This window comes from Cricetulus griseus, chromosome 2 (genome assembly GCF_003668045.3).
Source record: "Cricetulus griseus strain 17A/GY chromosome 2, alternate assembly CriGri-PICRH-1.0, whole genome shotgun sequence".
Taxonomy (NCBI): domain Eukaryota; kingdom Metazoa; phylum Chordata; class Mammalia; order Rodentia; family Cricetidae; genus Cricetulus; species Cricetulus griseus.
The window spans coordinates 223,485,434-223,509,299 of record NC_048595.1 but is presented as its reverse complement, the minus strand read 5'-3'; the positions used below and the strand labels follow the sequence as shown (position 1 = coordinate 223,509,299).

Sequence of the window (23,866 nt, the reverse complement as noted above, 5' to 3'; positions counted from 1 at the left end):
GAGGAGGCCCATGGAGGGTATCGGGGTCACCCCCGTGTCCTTGCAGTCCCATAGTCTTGCAGAACTGAGCAGAGCACTGGAGGATCCCCACTAGCAGCTAGGATGTTTACTGAGAAAAGCCACACTCTGTGCTCCCCTTTTCTGTGCAACTGCTCTGTCTCTAAAGACACCTTTTAAGAAAAAGTACCCTTTCTCACAGAAGAGAAGACAGCCTTCTGCAAAGTCTGACACAGTAGTCATGCTGAAGGAGCTATGAGATGCTTGGCTTAGGGAAAAGGAATTTTCTAGCTATTCCAAATAGCTGAGAAACCTGCAAATGAGAGAAAAGACACTACACAGCTGACCTGGAACCATAAATTCAAAAGGACAGAAGGGAATAAACCTTCACCTCGATGGCAAGTTTAACCTTCTGCCACTTATCCTCCTGCAGTGGAACAAGCAGCTCAAAGGGACCACTCAGCAGGAGCAGGAGCTATGGGTCATGCTGTTTACTCTGATACAGCCGCTCCACCATAGCACTGTACAGATGCCATTACACCAGTGAGGAAAGCAAAGCAAAACCAGGTTACAGGATGCTAGGATAATACAGTAAGTACAGAGAGACTGTATTCATCCACATCAGTGTGACTCTTAGCCACTGGATACACACCTCTCTGATCATCAACACAAGGGTTCACATACTGCTATGGTGACTGCCTGGCTGCCAGAAGCTGTGGGAAGAATGCCTGTGAACAACAAAAATCCATTATGTCTAGGATCCCTTTATAATTCTATGATTACATTTTCTCAAGTTTCAATCTTAATTTTTTTTTCTTAACAGTTTCTAGGAACTCTGTACTTATAACTATGGCTAAAGATCAAAACTAATTTCAATATAAAATATTCTGAGTTTTCTTTTCAAACCAAGTCTATAATTTTTTGACTTAAGAAATATCCACTGGGCTGGAGAGATGGCTCAGTGGTTAAGAGTACTGACTGTTCTTCCAGAGGTCCTGAGTTCAATTCCCAGCAACCACATGGTGGCTCACAACCACCTTGAATGAGATCTGGTGCCAGCTGCCCTCTGCTGGCATACAGGCAGAAGATTGTATGCATAATAAATAAAATCTTAAAAAAAAAGGAAATATTGACTGTTTCTTCAGGCCCTAGGGACCCTCTTCTATCAACATTTCTCATCTCATATTTCATACCTCTAATAACCCTCTACATGACAAACACTTGATTTGCTGTCACATTTCAAAGGGTCATTACTTAATTAGCTAATTAAGTAAGTAATTAATCTACAATACAAAAAGATAACATTAAAAATATATTTAAGTCAAGTCTTAATTTAAAAAAATAAAAATCTTAAGCATTGAGGCTGGGGAGATTCGGGGTAGGTAAAGTACTGGCACCTACCCAAGGAATCAGGCAAATCAATTATATCAGGGATGGTAGGTAGAGAGAAGAGGATTTCTAGGTCCAGTCAGAGATCATATCTCAAGAAGTAAGGTAGAGAACAGAGGAAGAAACAAATACCAACCTTTGGCTCCCCATGCACTCACACTGGTGTACATACTCACACATGCATGTACACACATGAAACCATGCTTGCTTTGTGGAGCATTTGCAAAGGGGTTACACTAAGGTACACCCTCCCACCAATAACAAATGATGTACAGTTTCAAAAACAATGTTAAATCAATGCTTTTCAAGGCAAGCATGGGCCAACATCAGGAAGGGATAGCCTGACAAATTGGAGGGTAATATCTGCATAGAAAATCTTAGTAATTCTACTTATATTTTTTGTCACACGATATACTCTTAGGATGATTACTATTTAAGAAAACAATCAACAAACAGTAAATTTGATATTGATAGGATACAGAGAAACCAGAGCCTTGGTGATGTTGACAAGAGCATCAAATGGTACACTTGCTGTGGAAAGCAGTATGGCTGTGCCACGACAAGCCATCGGGAGACATGGTATATGACCTAGCAGGCACAACCATGATGACAACCCAGACTTAGAAGTACTTGCATGTCCATGTTCACAGCAGCATTTTTTTACAGCAGCCCAAGGGAGAAGTCACACACGAAGGGTGGGACATTATATGCTTCAGATACAGGAATCCTGACCCAGCTATAACAGGAATAACACTGAGAATGGTATGGGAGATGAATCCAGTCTAATAGAAAAAGGTAAATACATAACTACTGTATAACTACTGTATGATCCCTCTTGCATGAGGTACAAAAGAGAGCCAACTGCATAAAGATAGAGAACAGAATGAGTTTCCAGAACTTGGGAGAGTAGGGAACAGGCTACTGCTTCATGGACTGAGTTTCCATCTTACAGAGTGGATGAGACAGTTGTGCAGTAACATGTGTTTAATGGTACCAAGTGACAAACTCAATGTAGTTATGATGGAAAGTCTTATCTATATTTAATACCCTCAAATTATTTTTCCAAATATTGGACTAAAATATATAGTTAAATTGAGTCACACAAAAAGTTAAAAAACTTCCCATTATAATATACACTATTTAATTGGGGTCCTTGAAATTATCTAAAATGAAGTCAAAATCAAATGTCTAAAATATAATTACTATATACAAAAGTACGCCAGGGCACAAGCATATTCAACTAATTGATATATAACACTGTAATGCAGAGACTACCAAACAGTGAAATCATGAACATACTAAAGAATTTCTAATAAGGTATGGGATAAGACCCCTTCATGACAGGGCCTATGGAGACACTATGGACAAGCCATACATGGGGCTCTCAATTCTCTGAAGGCCAAAACAGAGAGAGAAATACAATCAATTATGAACCTTTAATTGTCCACAAGGAGAGAAAAAACACACAGTTCTTTAGGGAAAACAAACTCCCTCTTTGCCCTTAGCTCTAATTTCTTACCCACTATAGGGGAATATGTCTGCTACAGGACAAAGATATTGTGTCAATAAAGCCCATTTCTCACAAATGTCCTAGAAGAATTGAGGTATATACCCAACTTCCACCTCCATGAGTGCCAGTTTTTTTGGGATCAAGTAAACACAGAGTAAGCTAAATCACTGACAGTCTGGTTTAATCTCAGGGCAACATTATATTATCTAGAAAGATGGACACATTTTATTTTCTTCTAAATCACAATTTATCCCAAGCAGAATTTCTCCCAAGATGACAGCCATTTCCTGTTATGAACCTGGAACACAGGTATTCTGTGCAAGGTCTAAAGCCATTTCAGGGTTCTTGGCCCTTTGCTTTGCTTATTTCTAAACTTGGTATACCTTCGTCAAGTTGAAAAACTAGTTTATACAAAGACCACATCAACACTGATAAAGGTGGCCCTTTTCCCCTGTGGACCAACTTTCCTCACTATGGCTGTGTTTGTTACTGATGCTCTTTGGCGCTCAATCTGAAGACCACATTCTGGATTTAGCTCTACGTTTCACATCCTCCTACTACATAAACTTGGACAACTAACGAGCCTCTCCCCAGGCCCTACTCCTTCCTCTGTGAAATCAGAGTAGATCAATTACTTTCACACAGTGTTCCATGGAGCTGCTTCAGCTAACAAGAGGGTATTTTTACTTTCATCTATCCCATGTACTCAAATCAATCCTCCCCAAAATCCCAAAAAACTAGTGAGACAGTTGTTGTACAAGATGGATGTATTGCTTTCAATTCTCAGCAAGAAACAGAGAAAAAGAAAAATAAATGAGAAAGGTCCTCCAGTCATCTTTATCACATGCAAAACAAACAAAGTTATGCCCACAAAGCATCACTTCTAATTCAGCTGTTTAGAACCCAGAATAATAACACAATCTCAACTACAGAGACATTCTTCAAAGTAGAAGCTGACTGCTCAAAAATACATCTCAGAAAAGCCCAGTGTCTTCACTGTAGCAAATGGCAACTAAGTAAAGACTAACAGGCTTCCCCCATAGGAAGGCAGGCCTGAGCCTGCAGTCAGAAGAGCTGCTCCTGTGTTCACAGGCCTCCCTGTGTCTCAGCCACTGAGTAAAACCCCTCAGCACTGCTGTCATCCCCTCCACCACCTGCTGCTCCCATCATGGTGTCTCTCATCTAATACACCAGGCTGGAACCATGCCATCCTGTGACAAATTCCTATTTTAACAGATTTTCCTAAAGAATGGAGCATATGATGACTACCTAAACATAAAACTAATAATAAATTTATTTTTATCTCATTTCAATTTCAATACAACCTGTGACAAAAAGGGGCTGAATTAGGAAAACATCCCTCAGTACACAGGAAAAAGGTAAGCCTTATTGTAAAGCTTGCTCCCAGCAAAGAACAAGTTCTCTTTACTTCTTGTGATGGCTCAGGGTACCACATAGAAGCCACTTTACATTCTCCTGTCTAGGCATCCTTCCTACCCCCAATGTGGTAAATGCTGAACCTGTGAGCATTAAAGAAAACTAGATGCACACCATCCTGGACTGTGAGCAGATGATTTTTAAAAGACGTATAGCAAGGCAAGAAGGGGAGAGGGTAAAAGAAGACGACAAAAAAGACTGGCATAGAAAATAAGTGTGTGAGGAAGACAGAGTCATAGACACAAAACAGGTAGGCAGGTGAAGGGAAGGGCAACCGGGAAGGTATACAACTTCTCGAAGTTCCAGGTGTTTTTAATGCTAGGCCAGCAGTGCCTATACATCACACTTTAGTATATGCAGCCTGTCAAAAAGTGATCTTTAAAGTGCAATAATGGAGTTCATAAAATAAAGTAATGGGTAAAGCTAGCATTGATATTCACTAAATTACAAACTACTCAAATTAAGAATAACTAAAATCTAGAAAAGAACAAATGATGAACAAAGTGTCCACACTTCAGAAGAGAAAGCATAACAAATGTACAAGAGGGGAAAGGTTAATTCACAGAAAGTGAGAGAAAACTGTAAAATTTAATTAAAAATAATAAGATGCAATAGATGTTGCAGCTAAAGGCAGCTCTTTGAGACACAGGCAAGCAAAGCTTTAACAAAACTTATTTGAGGGGTATAGACTAATTTGAAGAGAGAAAGAATGCCTTCAGAAAAATATTTTAAAAGGGGGGAGTAATTATAGCTCCAACAAAAATTTAAAAGATAATAAGGGTACAGTACTAAGAATCCCTCATGACAATAAATTCCAAAACTTCAATGGAAAGGGGATGCCCCTAGAAATACATAACTTGCTAATGCTAATCAAAAAAGAAATAGAAAACCAAAGTAGCCCTATAATTATTTAATATGTTTAAATAGCAGTCCACAAAACTTACAAAGATGGCTTTGTTAGAAATTTTCTATTAAACATCAAAAATCATTTCAATTTTACACAAGTTCTAGGGAACAACAGAAGAGTGACTACTACCAAATTGATTTTATGAGATCAGAATAACCACAGAAAAACTTGACAGACAGAAAAAAATTATAAGCCATTCTTATTTGTAAGAAGACGCCAAAATCTGAAGCTTAGCATTTTTCCTGATATGGAAAAATATAAGAATGAAATGTGAACATCATTAATATGGTGAGTGGTATTTATAGAATTTACAATTGCTTTTTTGTTTTTTAATCATAGAAGAATGTGGATTTGCCATCTCAGCATCTACCTAAATTACCCTTAAAGTCCTGGCCAGGAAAGAACAAGAAAAAGAAATTCCAAACATCAGGACTAGAAGAACAGAACAAGCTGCCATTCTTTGAGATCACAGACACCCAGAGATAATCACAGTCTACGGTTATCACTTCTACTCCCTTGCTCTTCTTCCATTTCAGGCTTCTTCCCAAGTTGTGAGAGTAAAGCAGTACCACTACACGCTGCCGTTCCTCGGGACAATGGCATGCCTAGCCCCCTGGGGTCACAGGAGCTCCCCTGAAGTTCTGACTGAATTTTCTGGCTGTTCATTCCTGTGATGTTGAACTTTCCCAAGCTTCATGTTCATGTGGTATTACTCACTTTGGGGGCTATGGGCACAAAGGATGTTTAGGTGACTTGAAGGAGTACCAGGGATTCCCAAGCTTTTCTAGGATGCAGAAGGGTGTATCAACATGCCAGGTGCTAACTCATCTTCCCACATTCCCATTCCCTACCTACCCAGTAATTTACACCAGGAAGCCAGGAGTCAGCCACAACTCAGCCTTCCCCTTCATTCCTCACATTCAACCCAGCTTCGATGTATACTTAGAAATCTTTCTCTGCTCTGTAACTTCCTTTCCTTAAGTCAAACTTGATTCCATCCTAGCATCTCTCTTGAATCCCTGGACCTGGCCATCCTGATTTCCAGCCTGTCCTCCACTCCTTCTAAACAGCAAATCTGATCAAATCTCTGCCTTGATTAAAATCTTCCCGTGACATTAACTGCTCAACCGAGGTTTAAAACTCTTTAGATACATGCCACAAAGCCCCTAGAAAATGACCTTGCTTTTACTCATCCAGTCTTCATGGTCTGTTAACACTCACCCCTCTTTGCTACTTTTGACTTGTTGCTTCTGTAAAAAATCTTCAACCCTGGGCTCCTGCAGGACTCTCTCCAGAGTGCTGAGATGATAGGCATCAGCCCCATGCTATTAAGAACTCATCATTTTATATATGCTACTTTAAATGTGCTTTTATAACCTATCATGTATGTGAATAATGCATCTAACTTTATTATGGAATAATTGAGTTATTTTCCCCATTTTGTAGCATGTAGAAAGACAGAGTGGAAAGATTATATGGGTCATTTTATCACCAGTGAAATTCTTGAAAGCAATCTATAAAAAGCTCCTAAAGAAGAGGACTAGAATCCAGAAACTGTATTCATAGGGATCCAAATTCCTTTAAAACTCCGGTCATGGCAGAAGTAACAAAGAGACCTAAGCTGAAGTAGCTGCCTGGTTGTTACATTCAGATTAAACACTTAACAGACCAAAACTGAACTACCTTTGCAAATCATTGGTTTCAGTGCTAATCAAGCATTAAAGGAGAAACTTCATCGTGTGGAATGGAAAGTTTATACTTAGCCTTCATGATCTACCCTACACTTAGTCCACCAACAAGGATTGCAAGCATTTTTTCTCCTTCACAATGATTTCTGCCAAGCAATGCTCTCTGCCTTCAAAGCCAAGTGCCTTCCTTGAACCTAATTAAAATGAAGAAACTTTTAATAGCTTCATAAACTCTAAAGAGCTGTACTCAGTTCTACCCTTCCATCGTTCTCTCCTGACCATCTCCCTTCAAACAGAAAAATCCAGCTCCTGTGGATGCTAGGGGTGGGACGCTGGCCAGCTTAACCTACAAAGACAGTGTGTGAGTAATGAAAAACCCTTAACCAACACACTCGAAAATGAAAGCCCCCACACATACACATGAGTTCTTTCTCCTCGGTCCTCACATGCACTTCCCTGCCAGCTCCTGGAATTTCAGCGATCTCTGAAACTGGAGTGGTTAAGTTCATGTCAATGTCAACCAGAACAGAGACAAGGAAAAAAAATCACTAACTTGGAAGGTTATTTAGGACAATTGTCTTTCATTGCTTTACTCCTCCCACCTCAGCTTGCTTGACCTAATACTAATATTTAAAGGAAACAACAGCCAAGGACTGTTCCCTGGGGGCTCTTCTAGGAACCCAAGGCACATACATGCATACATCGGGCAGAATGCCCCCCCCCCGGAAGAAAGGGGGACACTGGGTCTCTGGCTACATCACCCCTCCCCATGCAGGCACGGCTCCACTGGGCTCTACACAAACCCGTCCAACTATTCTTGGATCAACTCACATCCCTGGATCACATCTGGCTGCTCCCCTCTTCCTCGCCGTGTACCCCAGCCACCCCACCCCCACCCACCAGAGCTGCCAGGGAAAGGTAGAGCAAGCACACAAACCCACCCACCTGGGCTGGATCTTGAAGACCCAGGCTGGTGCGCTGCACCCCAGTTCTCGAGCAAGCTTCAGCACAGATGTTTTCGGCCTGCTCTCCTCCCCTCCAGCCGATCTGATCGGTGAGGCGCGACCCAGGGCAGTACCGCAAGGTCTCCCGAAGTCACCTCTGAGGCCCGCCCCTAGTCGGGCAGCAGCGCCCGCCTTCCCGGTGGTGGTTGAGGTCGGGCAGAGGCTCGGCTGGTGGCCCAGGACTCTGCTGCTTGGCCACAGAGGTCGGTTCTGCCCCTCGCCCTGGCTGCTGGGCTCGGCCTCAGACCCGCCCTCCAGGGCTCACCCGCCCTCAGAGTCCCAGCCAACAGAGCTGAGCCGACAGAGCAAGCGGGCGGCGTGGCCTGCAGCCTGCGGCGGGCGGTTCCCTTCTTCGCGGCTGTGGTCTCGGTCCCTCCCCTACACCGGCGTGGCGTGGCGGCTCTGGGAAGCTAAGGTAGGGACTGCCACCGGGGAGAGCTTGCTGGCAGCCTCCAAACCGCTGAGATTCTCCAAGGAGAAGTAAGGGAACTGCTCCTGGCGTGCAGAGTGAGCAGCGCACATAGGATCCTGCAAGGTCCTAGAGTGGCCTTGTGCTCAAGCCCTCTCCTTGACAACTTTTAAAAGGCCAGCACGCTGTGGCTGAGAAAACTCAGCAAAAGCAATGCTCTCCTTGCAGTCTTGGCTTCTGCAGTAGGGCTCACTATCCCTAAAGCAGAGCTAGTCTACATGCTTACACCCCAGAATGAGCTGGAGCTGAGCAAAGAGCCACACACTATGCCCTGTTGACCGAAACCCCTTAGAGATGGTTTCTCATTCTGACCGTCTTTGAAGGACAGACAAGGACTGCCGGGGCAGGCAATCTCCCAGACAAATACACACTTCTGACACGCCAATGAGACTTCTGAGTATCTGAGGCTCCAGTGGAGACAAAACGAAACTAACTTCTAAAATGTATACACCTGTCCTCCACTTCGGAGAGTACTTTACTGAGCCAGGCAGCAATAAACAAAATTGGTATTTGTTTAACAAGTCATAGAGTATCTCATGTTCCTTTAGATCGGTGACCAATCTATTTGCAGGGTACACATGCTCACTCAGAAAACTTGGAATCCTTGTCTGGAAAGTGTCACAGTATCTTTGAAAATTCTAGACTGATAACTAAGCACTCTTGTACTTACAAAAGCCACACTTGGCAATGAAGGGGAGGCCCTGGCTACAGAATCTCCCCCTTCAGGCCCAAAGATCTGGAAAAAAGAATTCAGCTTACAGAAGAAGTCTTCAACACAGCAGGGAAACAACAAAAGGTACTTTGTTTTAGATGGCCGTTTTCAAGGCCTGTGAAATGGGAAGGGGCACTGCACTGATCACATGAACCTGCCTTCCTGTATCTCAGTTTTCAGATCTGGAAGTGGAATTCCCAAACAGGTATTAATTTGTTTGACACTGAAGCAGCAGAGTTTAGATACAGACTGATCTGACCCAAAAGTGATGGCCCTTCTTTTGTACAGTCATCGTTCATTCACTCAGATGTCTATTAACCATCTACAACATGCCAAGTCCTATGATACAGGACTAATGAGGACAGCTGTGTCCTTAAAGAGCTGATGTCTATAATGTGCAATGTGGTAGCAAGGACTCCGGGAGCAGGAGGAACGCCTAAGCTGGTTTTGAAGGGTGGAAACTGGGATGCAGAAGTGGTGGATATCCTCAGAGCCAGCCACCTGGGACCCTTACCAGAGCAGCGGGGGAGAATGTATCCTGGGACGGAAAAAGAGGGGAGGGAAATGGGGGTCATGAGACAGACAGAATTTAGTCAAAACTGGGGATAAAGCACAAGAGTCAACTAGAGACAGTCCCTGTGGTCTTGACTTCAGTGGTAATTCAGTTTTAGACAAACGTCTTAAGATACCTCTTACAGAAACACACAAAGTGTTCAAAAGGCAGCTGGCATACCAATTCATAGCACAGAAAATGTCTAAGGTAGGTATCTAAATCGTTGTGTGTTTCTAGTGAAAGCAGTGGGTACTAGCAATAATCCAGGAAGGATGCTATAGAAACCCACATAACTACTAATATTTATAGCCCAGGAAGGAGAAGTAATGCTTTGCAAGGTGAATAAGCAAGGGACAGAGATGCCAGAAAGGCAAAGGAGCTGAAAAAGAAGTACCATGGAGGCCACAGAATATTCAAAAAAGCAGTAAGTAGCCAAATGTCAAGTCCTTTAGAGGCCAAGCAAGATAATTTAAAAATATCCTCTCACCAGGCTTAGTGGTACGATAGTCTGTAATCCCAGCACTAGGGAGGTAGGGGCAGGAAGACCAAGAGTTAAAAGTTATTCTTGGCTACACAGTGAATTTGAGGCTGGCCTGGACTACATGAGAGTTTGTGTCAATCACAACAACAAACACATGCTCTCATTGAACAGGGAGACACTGTTGAGAATCACTTCTGTGGAGCAGTGGAATGAAGAAACTGAAAGGAGAAGTAGCACATTTTCAGGAATGAAACTGGAAAGGGATATACAGAGACAATAACGGCTATAAATATGAGAAAGAAGCATCCAACCAAAGAAGAAAGGAAGGGAGCACATGCAGAGCCACGCTGGGGTGAGGGTGTGGTATGGACTGATGGAATGGGCACTGAATTCACAATGGGAGAGGCGGCAGAGCTGGAGGAGCTGCCATCAGTAAACAAGAGCAGAAGGACACAAAATGACTGATGGAAAGCACAGAACATCAGAGGCCATGCCTTGGAAGTGGCAAGCCCACACAATCACGTGACTTCTATTCAAAGTTCCTATCCAGAAGAGCAGCACAGACTGGACACCTTTCAGATGGCCCAGTCTTGTATTTGGATCTTTCCCTTACACCATCACCCAACATACATATGGGTCACCACTCCTCAGCAGCAAGAGGCTTAACATGGAAGCATGCAATGTTTATAAGTGAGCTTCTGAAACTTCAGACAGGCAGGTTCCTGACTTGGAAAAACTGGTTTGACTAAGCACACAGGAGCAAAATACCAGAACAAGGGGAATGCCTACGATGGTTCCCATGTATCTTTGTACCACACTCTGGTGAGAAAAACCATAGAAATAAACAATTTATGAAACAAATTTCTAGCTTTTTGAAAGCCTCAAAGCAGGTTAAAGGGAAAAAAAAATAACAAGCAAAAACTCAGTTACTATTTCTGTGTGTTCTTGTAGCTTTCCCTTTTAAAGATCAACAAACTGGTTTAGGGGATACCTCAGACAGTGAAGTGCTTGCCTTTAATGCTCCAAGAGAACATGAGTTTGAGCCCCAGAACCCAAGGGACAGAGGTGGATCCCTGGGGCTTGCCAGGTAGCCTAGCCTACTTGGCAAATTCCAGGCCAATGACTACCTTGTTCAAAGAACAAGGTGGGTGGTGTCAGAGGAACAACAGCCAAAGTTCTCCTCAGGACTCCACATGGCCCTCTCCCATCATCACCACCCCTACACACACACACACACACACACACACACACACACACACACACACACACACACACACACACACAATTTACAGCTTATTTTGGAATACTATCATTTTCTCAACTAGTTAGATTTTTTTTAAAAATAAATAAAACCTTCCTGCCATAATACTTCATTTATCTACAGGTTGTAATTAAAAACTCCAGCCATGTAGGTCACATGAAAGCATGCACCAAAAAGCAAAAACACACATAAATTACAGAAACAGAAGGTATGACTCATACACAAAGGCCCAAAAACACTTAAAGTGCCTTAGTTCCTATGTCAAGCCAGCTTACTGGATCATGGACATGATTTTAGCATGTCTAACAACCTGCTTTTCTCATGAATAAACAGTGTTAGACCAAGTAAATCAAAGGGTTAGCATTCCATTGCTAGATGCAAGCAGATAGTTGTAAAATTCAAGGAGCAAATAAGAATTTAAAGGCATGATTAAAACTGTTCTCTTTAGCATAACCTGTGAACATTTTCTTGAATGTATCTCTGTATCAAGGCAAAGAATCATGACCAATTGCAAATAGAAAATCCCAACACACCTGAAAATAGAAAATTAAGTTTAAAATTTTTACACTCTAAATCAGTATGTGGGCTGGGAATATGGCAGAATGTAGAATGCTCATCTAGTAAGCGCAAGGCCCTGGGTTCCAACCCTAGTACTGCAAAAAACAATCCCAGCACTCTGGAAGCAGTGAGAGTTCGAGGTCAGCTATGGCCGTGTATTGAAAACTTGCTTTGATGATGACAATAAAAGAAGAACCTCATAGATACAACTTATCATTTACTTTTCTTTTCTCCGAAAGAAATTTATACATTTTACTGAGAGATGGGCTTTCACAATATTTCTGAAAGCTACTTAAAGGTATAGTGAAGTCTGAAACATTAAATACTAGTTTCTATGAGAGAAGCTGTCCATGCTGTGTGTTGTATTCCCTGTGTACCTATATACCTGGAGGCACTTGATCCTGTAGTATTTAGACATTTCATTTTACAGAAATCCATCATATATGTGTTTAAAGACTGAAAGTGAAACCAAGCCCACCCCACTTTCAGCCTAGGGCTCCTGACAACTTCCTATATGTCGCCTTTACATCAGCCATGAAAGAGCACTGGTATTGTCACACACTGATACACACATGCAAGTGGTAACATGGAAACAAACAGCATCATCCCTAGAGTAGGGAATAGTTTTTTTTTTTTCTTTTCTTTTCTTGTATGGGGCTGGTGAAGAGTCTCACACTGTGTTTCTGAGTAGTCTCAAACTCAGTATGTAGTCCAGGCTCTCTTTGAACTAACTCATGAGGATTCTCCTGCATAAGCACTGAGATTAGAGATGTGTGCTACACCACACTCAGCATTCAAATAGTTTCCTTAGATAACACTGCTTTTTCTCAAACAAGACAAATGAAATGCTAAAGACCCAGAGAGGAGGTATCAAGTGTTACTTATGTAAAATCTTTATAACTGCCAGTTTTTATTGGGAGCTCAGCACCCTCCAGGCACCAGGGCATTCTGCTTATACTACTGTATTTAATCTTCCTGGCAAATTTTAGAAGCGAAAAGAATTGAAGTCTTACTACTAAAGGCTAATGATTTTGTCTATATAAATTGTTCTTCAGTAAGAGATGGGTTATATATACTGTTTTATTAAGCAGATGGCTTAAAAATTAAAACATATATTTTTTTTCAGAAATTAAACACACACCAACCTGTTTTTCAGTCTTAAAATCATACCTTCCCTAGAACCAAAAGGTAACTGAACATTCATTAGGTACCATATAAGAAATGAGAGACTTGTTTTTACAGTGTGCTAAATACTGTATGAAACCAGAAATATAATTTTTTGAGCCCAAAGTTATTATCTCAGTTCAGATTTACTAAGAACACTGTATCACACAAACAAACTAGCATATGAAATCTGCAAACCACCAAAAACAGAAACACCGAGAAAGGGTGTTTTTAGAAAAATTGACATTTAATCACTAAAAGGAATAATGGAGTGAGGGTTGAGGAGAGCAGGCTATGCATGCTTGCTCTAGGTTATAAAAAAACAGCATCATGTGGGCTGTGCCTTGCCCTGAGTGACTCTGTTTTATGCAACAGTCTTTGCCCCATTTCGGGTGAAAGTGCTGATGCAGAATGACTATCTGGTTTGTGCAGGTAAACAACTACCATCTGTACAACACAAACCACGGCACAGACCAGTAGCTAGCTTTCTCATGCCAAGTGCAACATTACCTAAAAACTTAGCAAAGGAAAATGTGGACGTGGGAGCATGCCAAAGCTAAATCAGAAAACCAGTTCCAGTAACACATCACACATAGCAGACAAATGAAGGCTGAAACCCCCTACATATAAGAGAAAGGAAACCTCACACTGGATGAATGGCACCCACCTGACCTAAAGCCATCAGGAGCATAGTATTAACCTGCAGTAAACTTGTGACTCTGTCCCTAAGAGGCAAGTTAGTACACTTGTCTGACACACTTGAATTGGTTTCAATATGAACTTGGACCTACACCTTGAATCAGTTCTGTCTTGAACAGGATCAACATGCACAAAACTCAGGTCCAGGTGGATCAGAGACCTCTATATAAATCCATCCACACTGAACCTCATAGAAGAGAAAATGGGAAATACATTTGAATGCATAGGCACTGGAGACAACTTCCTAAATAGAACACCAGTAGCACAAACACTGAGAGCAACAATGAATAAATGGGACCTCCTGAAACGGAGAAGCTTCTGTAAAGCTTCTGTTCTTCTGCAAAAAACAAGGTCAATAAGACAAACAGCTCCCTACAGAATGGGAAAAAATCTTCACCATCCCCACATTTGACAGAAGGCTGGTCTCCAAAATATACAAAGAACCCAAGAAACTAGACATCAAACTACCAAATAATTCAATTTAAAAATGTGGTTCAGATCTAAACAGAATTCTCAACAGAAAGATCTCAAACGGCAGAAAGGCACTTAAGAACAATACTCAACATTATATGGAAAAATAAAAAACCCAGGATAGCCAAAACAACTCTTTACAATAAAGGATCTTCTGGAGGCATCACCATCCCTGACTTCAAGCTCTACTATAGAGCCATAGTTCTGAAAACAGCTTGGTATTGGCACAAAAATAGACAGATAGACCAATGGAATCGAATTGAAAACCCTGATATTGACCCACGCACCTACGAATACCTTATTTTTGACAAAGGTGCTAAATCTATACAATGGAAAAAAGATAGCATCTTCAACAAATGGTGCTGGTACAATTGGATTCGGACATGCAGAAAATTGCAGATAGATCCATACCTGTCACCATGCACAAAACTTAAGTGCAAATGGATCAAAGATCTCAGCATAAACCCAGCCACACTGAATCTTCTAGAAGAGAAAGTGGGAATTACCCTTGAACAAATTGGCACAGGAGACAGCATCCTGAACATTATGACAGTAGCAAAGACATTGAGGTCTGCAATTAATAAATGGGACCTCCTGAAACTGAGAAGCTTCTGCAAGGCAAAGGAAACAGTCAGTAGGACAAACGACCACCCACAGAATGGGAAAAGATCTTCACTGATCCCACATCTGACAGAGGACTGATTTCCAAAATATATAAGGAGCTCAAGAAGCTAGATACCAAAACACCAAACAATGAAATTAAAAAGTGGGCTGCAGAACTAATAGAGAATTCTCAACAGAGGAATCTGAAATGGCTGAAAGACACTTAAGAAAGTGCTCAAAATCATTGGCCATCAGAGAAATGCAACTCAAAGCAATTCTGAGATACCACCTCACACCTGTCAGAATGGCTAAAATAAAAAATACCAATAACAATCTATGCTGGAGAGGATGTGGAGAAAAAGGAACACTCCTCCATTGCTGGTGGGAGTGCAAACTTGTAAGACCACTCTGGAAATCAGTATGGCGGTTGCTCAGAAAAATGGGAATCAGTCTACCTCAAGATCCAGCCATTCCTCTCTTGGGTATATACCCAAATAGTGCATGTTCATACAACAAGGACATATGTTCAACCATGTTCATAGCAGCATTGTTTGTAATAGCCAGAACCTGGAAGCAACCTAGATGCCCCTCAACTGAAGAATGGATTGAGAAAATGTGGTACATTTATACAATGGAGTACTACTCAGCAGAAAAAAGCAATGGAATCTTGAAATTCGTGGGCAAATGGATGGAACTAGAAGAAACCATCCTGAGTGAGGTAACCCAGTCACAAAAAGACAAACACGGTATGTACTCACTGATATATGAATTTTAGACATAGAGCAAAGGATTACTAGCCTATAATCCTCTTCACCAAAGAAACTAGGAAACATGAAGACCTCTAAGGAATAAATGGTCCCCAAGAATGGAAGTGGCATGAACTCCTGAACTAATTGGGAGCATGAGGGTAGGAGGGAGGGAGCTGCTACAATAAGAGCAAGAGAAGAGGAGTAGAGGAGAGGAAATGGAGGAGCAGAAATAGTGAGTTGGGGGAAGAACAGAGGAGAGAGAGCAGGATGAGAGATACCATATCAGAGGGAGCTACTATAGGCCCAAGAAGAGATCTGGAACCAGGGAGTTCTCCAGAGACCTACAAGGATGACACTATCTGACAATCCAGGCAATGGTGGAAAGGATAACCTAAAAGCCCTTCCCCTAAAATGAGACTGATGACTTCTCTTTATGCCATCCTAGAGCCCTCATCCAGTGGCTGATGGAAGCAGAGACAGACATCCACAGATATATACTGAGCTGAAATCTGGAATTTAGTTGAAGAGAGGGAGGAATGAAGATCGAAGGGGTCTGTACCAGGTTGGAGAAACCCACAGGAACAGTTGGCCTGAACAAGGGAGAGCACATTGACCCCAGATGCTGTCTGGGAGGCCAGTACAAGACTGATCCAGACCCCTGAACATGGATGTCAATAAGGAGGCCTCTGCACTCCAGGGAGCCTCTGGTGGTGATATTATTTTTCCCTGGTGCAAGAAGGGACTTTGAGAGCCCATCCCATGTGAAGGGTTACACTCTGCCCTGGACACATGGGGAAGGGCCCAGGACCAGCACAGGAAGATTTGGTGGACTTTGCAGAGCCCCCATTGAGGGCCCTACCCTGCCTGGGGAGTGGTGGGTGGATGGGGTGGGGGTGGCTGGGGGTGAGGAGGGATGCGGGTGAGGGGAGGGAGAGGAAGAAGGGATTTGAAACAAGCTTGTTCCCTAACTAGAACTAATAAATAATTTTTTTAAAAAAGAATAAAAATGAAAAAAAAATAATGAAAGGCTTGGTACACAGTTATCGTTCTCCTGTGCTTGTGACAGGAGTAGTCTTAAGACTCTTTCCGGCCAGGTGTTGGTGGCACATACCTTTAATACCAGCACTTTGGAGTCAGAGGCAGGAGGATCTCTGTGAGTTCGAGACCAGCCTGGTCTACAGAGCGAGTGCCACGATAGGCTCAAAAGCTACACAGAGAAACCCTGTTTCGAGGAAAAACAAAAACAAAAAAACAAAAAAAACCCCACTCTTTCCAATAAATTCATACTAGTGTTTTCTTCTCTTCCACATAAGAATATCATACATGAAATTTGTGATACACATACAAAGGCAGAATTTTAAAACTTGTATATGAATTTGTAAGGCTTCTGCTTTACCCGTAGAAGAACAAAATGTTCAATCTCTGCATAAAGACACAAACAAAACCCCATAAACCAGCTGTATGTTTCTGATTTTATGAAACCCAATTTCTGACCATACTGCAAATAAATTATAACAAAAAGATATTTGATATCTTAAGAAAATAAAGGTCCCTCCCTCCCTCCTTCTCTCCTCTCTCTCTCTCTCTTTCTCTCTCTCTCTCTCTCTCTCACACACACACACACACATTAAAATGAGAAGGGAAATTTAAAAAACCTACAGACAAGAAAAACACCAATTCAGACAACAAAAGATATTTTACAACATTCTAATCCTTAGCAAAAGAACAATGAATGGACATGCACGATGTTCTTCCTCAGATTTGAAACTCCGATGGCATACTGTCGAATCAGAAAGCAGCAGAGCAAAGTTTGTCATGGAGTTCGGTTTAGACAGGCAACCTAACTCCTGTTTTCTAGACCTCAGGCATTATGCAACTCTCATATATGGATGTGTGTTCTAGAATACTCTCCCATCCCTCTTATTGAAATGTCACAACCACCTTGGCTAGATGAGTGTTACACATGTTTATTTAATATGGCTACATCAATACATCCCAAAGATGTAAACACAGCTTATTTCACAATCATCCTATCTGGTCAAGAATGAGTAAGTTCTGATTTTGATGGGAAATGAAGTTTTCACTTCTTTTGATAAAACTGATTTTACACTACTTTTGAACAACTTGAACACAGTGGCTTATCAGATAATTAGGCATGTGACACCCAGCAATTGCTTTGAAAAATTCAATTCCAAAACCTACCCCTTCTTGTTTAGTTAAGAGGTGGAGGCAGTCACTCAAGGCCACACAAGTCTCTCTAGAAGCTTCGGAGACAACTTCGGCTTTCTGAAGAAATGATGGAAGCATGTCTGTAAACAAACACAAGTGGGTAGATACCATGAGTGATTGTGAAGGAATGCTAAAGTAAAACCACAAAGCATCCGATAGCCACTCACTCCACATGTATTGCCTGCTGTGCACAGGGACATCAGTGTGCTTCTTCCTACTGTAGGTCAACACCTGCTGTCATCACATACATCAGAGTACAAGAAAAGGTCAGTTGTTAACAGCCTGCCACCCCAGAAGGACAGCTAAGGCTTTAAAAAGCCCACGGGAATTGGACAGTTTGTGATGCTTAAGGCAAGCTTGGCCAGCAAGGGTAGAAAGTGCTACTTGCAATACAGCATTTCCTGTCATGACAGTCTCTGCTGGGTAAGTAATTTTATTCAAAAGTGAAATGCTAAAAAGAGACAAAAATAATTCTGTGGTTGACATGGAGGCTAACATATCTGAAGGCGGCTTTAATTCAACTTCCTCTAGCTTTTATTTGGAAAAATGTTTGGCATAAATTGATATTTGTACTTTCAAAAATGTATCCCTTATGAAAGCCTGTTGTTAGTGTATGCTTATGCTAGGAACAAAGAAGAAAATGGCAATATCAGACCCTGAGTCAGGCAGGCAGGACAAATCTTAAGCATTTACTCATATTTTTTTTTTGGTTTTGTTTTTGTTTTTAAAGAAAGACAAAGAAGAAAAAAATCCAATGCAGGTGAGTGAAAGCTGAAAAACAGAAATATATCACTTAAAGTAAGTAAGATGCTGTGAATATCTTATCCAGATTTATGCAAGAAAAATGCTTGGCTTTTTGTTAAGTACACACTAAAATCATTCAGATTTATTCTTCCAACCAAATAAAATTATTAATGTCTAAGAAAACTTTTCATTAAAATAAAACCGAAAAAGAAAAATTTGCAGCATTCTTTATATTTCAAATAATCTTGACTTATTCAATGTCAAGACCATAAACAAAGCCATATAAGCCAAAGAAAAACTTAGCAAATATCAGGCCATAAGCCATAGTTCCTACTAAGATGCAAATACTTCTGGCTGGAGAGGAATTATGGTCTGAAGAGAAAAGCTTAGGATCTCAGGCACATCACTAAAAACACATGTGCAAGTGTTCACATCATACGAAGGGGGTAAACTCTAAACACCAATCTTCCTGTCTTACTTCAAATATTCCAAAATTGTCTACATTAATGTGATTTAAGGAAAAGGGTCCTATATAAGAAAACTGTTTATTTAAACTCATAAGGTAGAAGTAAGTAACAACAGGGAAAATGAGTAAATACAGAAGTGAATCACCTTCCCTTATTATCAGAGCAGGCAGACCCCACATTATCCCCTCTGCCACAACAGTTCCCCAGGGACAGTGACTCTGAACGAACACAAATGGCGAAAAGCTTCTATATGACTTTCCATACTTAGTCTTTCGTTTTAGATCTTTGGTATACACTGTCAAGGTTTATTCTCTACTTGCTTGTTAAATGGCTAAGAAAGTAGCACATGCTGGATGTCTGGGAAGCCAGCAATAGAAATGTAACAGATGTCACACACAACTGTGAGACACACATGAGAAAAACAGATGCAGCCTTTGTCTTCCATAAATGTTCGGGGTAATCTAGAAATTTTCCACTTTTGTGACACAAATGACATTAAGATGAAATTATGGATCTCCTTTTTTAAAGTAAATACCATCACACACTTAATCATCCCTAATAAAGTCTAGGTTGTATATAATTTCTCATTTAGATACTTGATTACTACAAAACAAATATTGTTCAAACACATAAGGAACACTTGAATGTACTTGAGCAAACTCATTCTACAAGCTTTGCAAACACAAACACACACGCACGCACGCGCGCGCGCACGCACGCACACACACAAGAACACACACGTACACATGCGCGCGCCCACATCTTCACTTCTCTTTATTTCATGAGATAACCTTAATTTCTTGCGACAGTTTGCTTTAAGAGCTGAGGACCTCTGGCTAATGGTCCACCTCAGTATTACACAAGGACCAGTTCCCAGGGCATGCTTCTTAGACAGTGATGTTCACATGCTGTCACACAATAAGAAAGAACACATGAATGTTTAGAAACGTGACCAACCAGGAATCACTAAAGATATGTTTTAGGCTGCTAATATTTGGAAACTAACTGTCATGCATGAATGCAAAATGGCCACTGTGTTACCTTATTTGGCCTCTTATGGTAATGTAATTGCTAATTTTGAGGTGAAAATTATTTTTATACTAAAATTATTTTTAAAGTCATGAAAGCTGCTAGAAGATCATATTGGGAAAAGCTTAACTTTAGAGACATAAAAAGCTCACAATCTGTCATTTTTCATGATTATACTGTACAATTTTTAATTGGGTAAGCTTTAAAAATAATGAGAACATACTTGTTTCTTTTGTCTATGTAGCCAATTAAATCTCAATTTAGACACCTTTCTATCACAGAACAAGTCCAATAACGTCTATAATCCTGACACTATCAAAATCTCTGAGCCAGGTTGTGTGCTTAAAATTATCTGTTTACCTAGGAGAGCCTTCTATTTTATTTCTTCCAAACCTTTGTGTGACATATTAATTCTCTAGGTGTCACATGCCCAATATTCACTAGTTTCTCCAATTGGAAAAAAATCTATATTGCCTTCCCAACAATAGTTCAAACACCATCCTCCCTAGTAAGCCTTCCTTAAAGGTCTCTGTGGGGCTTGCAAATACTAACCAATGCATCTGTCACTCCACTCTGCTAAACCTCTTGACCACACAGCCTACCTGGTGAGCTCCAGGCCAGTGAGAAGCTAACTCAAAATACAAGGGGAACGGCTCTGAGGAATGGCCTCTAGTCTACACATATGTACATACAAGCACACACGTGAACACACAGAGAGAATAAAAGTAATTTTTCAGTCTGACTTTACTCCCAGATCAGAATCAAGTGAATTCCTCAGAATATCTGTGCTCTTTCTGCAAAATAAAAAAAGAGAGAGATGTACAAATAAAACAAATTATATCTTGTAATGTCTGAATAAAATTATAACTTGAAAAAAACTCAAAAGATATAACACTATACATGATCCAAGAATGCAAATTTACCTACTAGCTCAAATTAAGATGTTAGTTTGGAAACAACCATTCACTGAGTACACACATCAGGTGTATTGTATCTATATATTATAGGTATGTAATTTACACTAATTGCAGTAAAGGATATAAGATATATAGCACAAAGTACCGTATTAAATGAGTTAAATAATAAAAAGATAATCAGTGATGTGATAAAACTCAAAGAGCAAACAAAGCCTTCTCTGAAAATGAGCTCTCCAGTGAGGGAAGCGATCCGGGATTAAAGAAAGCAACTGAGAAGGAGGGACCACTGACTTAAAACTCACAGAACAATAGCATCACTGTTGCTAAACACAGGCTGGATAAAATACCTCATCGAAAACACTTGACCTAAGAGAAGACAGTGTCACAGTAAGGTCAAGGCCACTCTAGAGAGGTGGTATGACTTCACGTACCATTTACTGAGCAGCAACCATGAAGATGGCACCATGCCAGGTGCTGAGGTGACTGTCTAAGAAGGGCATGTGTCTCGTACTTTTCTGTTACTTTTTATATTCTGGTTTGTTTGGAGTTTTGTTTGTTTGCTTTCTAAAAAGAGAGAAATCAAGGGTATCTTTACATCCTTTCTTGGGTGGGTAGAGATTTGGGTAGGATCTGAGAACTGTTTGGGGAAAACCCATGATCAGAACATATTGTATTAAAAAATTTACAGAAAAGAAGGTATTTGTTTGTGAATTATATACATAACAATTTAATGCACAAAGAAAGTTCTAGCAAGAAAAAAAATAATGAAAGTCTTTGTCTTCCCAGAACTGTGTCTAGAAAGACTTTAGAATACATGGAGAAACCATAAGGTGAATAGGAAAAAGAATGAATCATGTTTAAAATGTTTAAAGCTATTTTTTTTTCAGAAGACCCTGTTAGATCAACTACACAGCACAGCCAGCAGAACTATGGCCATGTGTTTTGAATTCTTTAACAAATAAGAATGAAATGAAGCAGTAAAATTCAATCCAACTGAATAGAAATGCCCTCAAAAGCTACTGAGTGGTTTGCATAGCTCCTGACTAACATTATGAAAACAGAATTGTAATAAACAGTAATTAGGACAGAGCCATGACCAAGAGAGCCCCACCTGTGGGCAGGTCAAGGAGGCATCCTGGTAAGGTCTGTGCCACAAAGAATAAAGTGAGGATGTGTCAATGTGTGAGGCTGGTCCACATTTGAAAACACAACATGACATTGTCATGACTGCTACAGACTTGGCAGAAATAGAACACATTAGGTCATCCAGTTATACAGACACACTGCCTTACCTGCTGGCTTCCTTCCACCACCCTGAAAGCCAGCCTGCACCAAGGACGATGCTGTCTCCAGTGGCTACACAATGGAGCTTACCACAAGCAATCCTTGTGACCTCTGCCATTCCTCGCTCTTCTCAGACCCACCCAGAGCTGGAAAAGACACAAAACTACAGAAATACTACCTAGGTTAGGAAGGGACAAAGTACAAAGAACGTGGAAGCATAGAGCAAAAACATTGATGCTAGTCTTAGAGATGTCAGAAAGTCTGAAGAACTACATATAAGAAGGCGAGGAAGCACTCCCACCTCCTACCTTGTGACCAACATATGCTAAGAGAATCTAACACACAACAGAGGACAAAGAAAGAGAAAAAGACACTACCAAAGTAAGCAGACTAAGGGCATAGTCAACTGAGACTTCATAGTATAGCCTTCAGGCACTAAGGCTTCAGGCAAGGCTGACCAAGGCCTCATCTATAAGAGACATCTTTAACTGCACTGAGGAATACTCCACTGAGACAGATGGAGAAAACACTACTGGATGTTGTGGGAAAGACAGCCCTGGTGAGCATGAGAATAGTAGAAGGGTTGATGGGTCAGTGGTGTGTGTGTGTGTGTGTGTGTGTGTGTGTGTGGTGTGTGTGTGTGTGTGTGTGTGTTGGGGAATGGGGATAATGACAACAGACAGACAGAAAAAAGGAAGAACAACTACAGGAATAGACTGAGGAAGCTGTGTGAAGGGGGTGATACATTTTTTGAGAAGAAAATCAGAAAGAAAGTGGGGATGAATAAAGAGAAGAAAAGGGTTGACCGAAAATAATGCAACTTTTAAATTGTAGGCTGAAAACTGTCAGTCATACCCTGCTTTGGATTTCTGAAACAGGTAACATGGAGTTGAACAGCTCAATTAGGGCAACAAAGCTGGCAGCTGGGTTGACAAAAGGCGATCATCTGCCCAACCCTACCAATGAAGATGTTGACTAGAATAGCAACAACAATGTAACAAGCAATGGAGCTCACAAAGGAGCTCCAGAGTTGAGATAGGAAAAGTCAAGGCTGATATGGCAGGCTATGGTGAGCAAGGGTAAGGACAGAAGAGGGTGTGAGAACCCAGGGACTGATAGACATGAGGGGCTCTCTGATGTACTTCCTCTAGGCTGGCTAGTTTTTATGTCAGCTGACACAAGCTAGAGTCATTTCAGAAGGGAGCACCCTCAACTGAGAAAAGTACTCCAATGAGACTGGCCTATTGCCAAGTCTGTGGAGGCGTTTTCTTAATTAGTAATTGATGTGGGGGCACATCCAGTTCATTATGGATGGTGTCATCCCTGGGTAGGTGGCCTTGGGTGCTAAAAGCAAGCAGGCTGAGCAAGCCATGGGGAGCAGCTCCCCTCCATGACCTCTGCATCAGCTCCCACCTCCAGGTTCCTGTCCTGACCTCCTTTAGTGATTGACTATGATGTAGAAGTGTAAGGGAAATAAACCCTTTCCTCTCCAACTTACTTATAATCATGGTGTTTTGTCACAGCATAGAAATCCTAACCAAGGC

General features: G+C 41.2%; 1 protein-coding gene across 5 annotated transcripts in view; it reads right to left on the bottom strand.

Annotated features, from left to right (window-relative positions):
- Positions 1 to 23,866, bottom strand: part of Osbpl1a (oxysterol binding protein like 1A) — a 208,517-nt gene that overhangs the window by 94,042 nt on the left and 90,609 nt on the right. For all 5 annotated transcript variants that reach the window (XM_027404345.2, XM_027404347.2, XM_035440270.1 and 2 more), the window contains one exon: positions 17,855 to 17,961. In XM_027404345.2, coding sequence (XP_027260146.1) covers positions 17,855 to 17,961 — 107 coding nt within the window. The remainder of the gene's footprint in view (positions 1 to 17,854; positions 17,962 to 23,866) is intronic.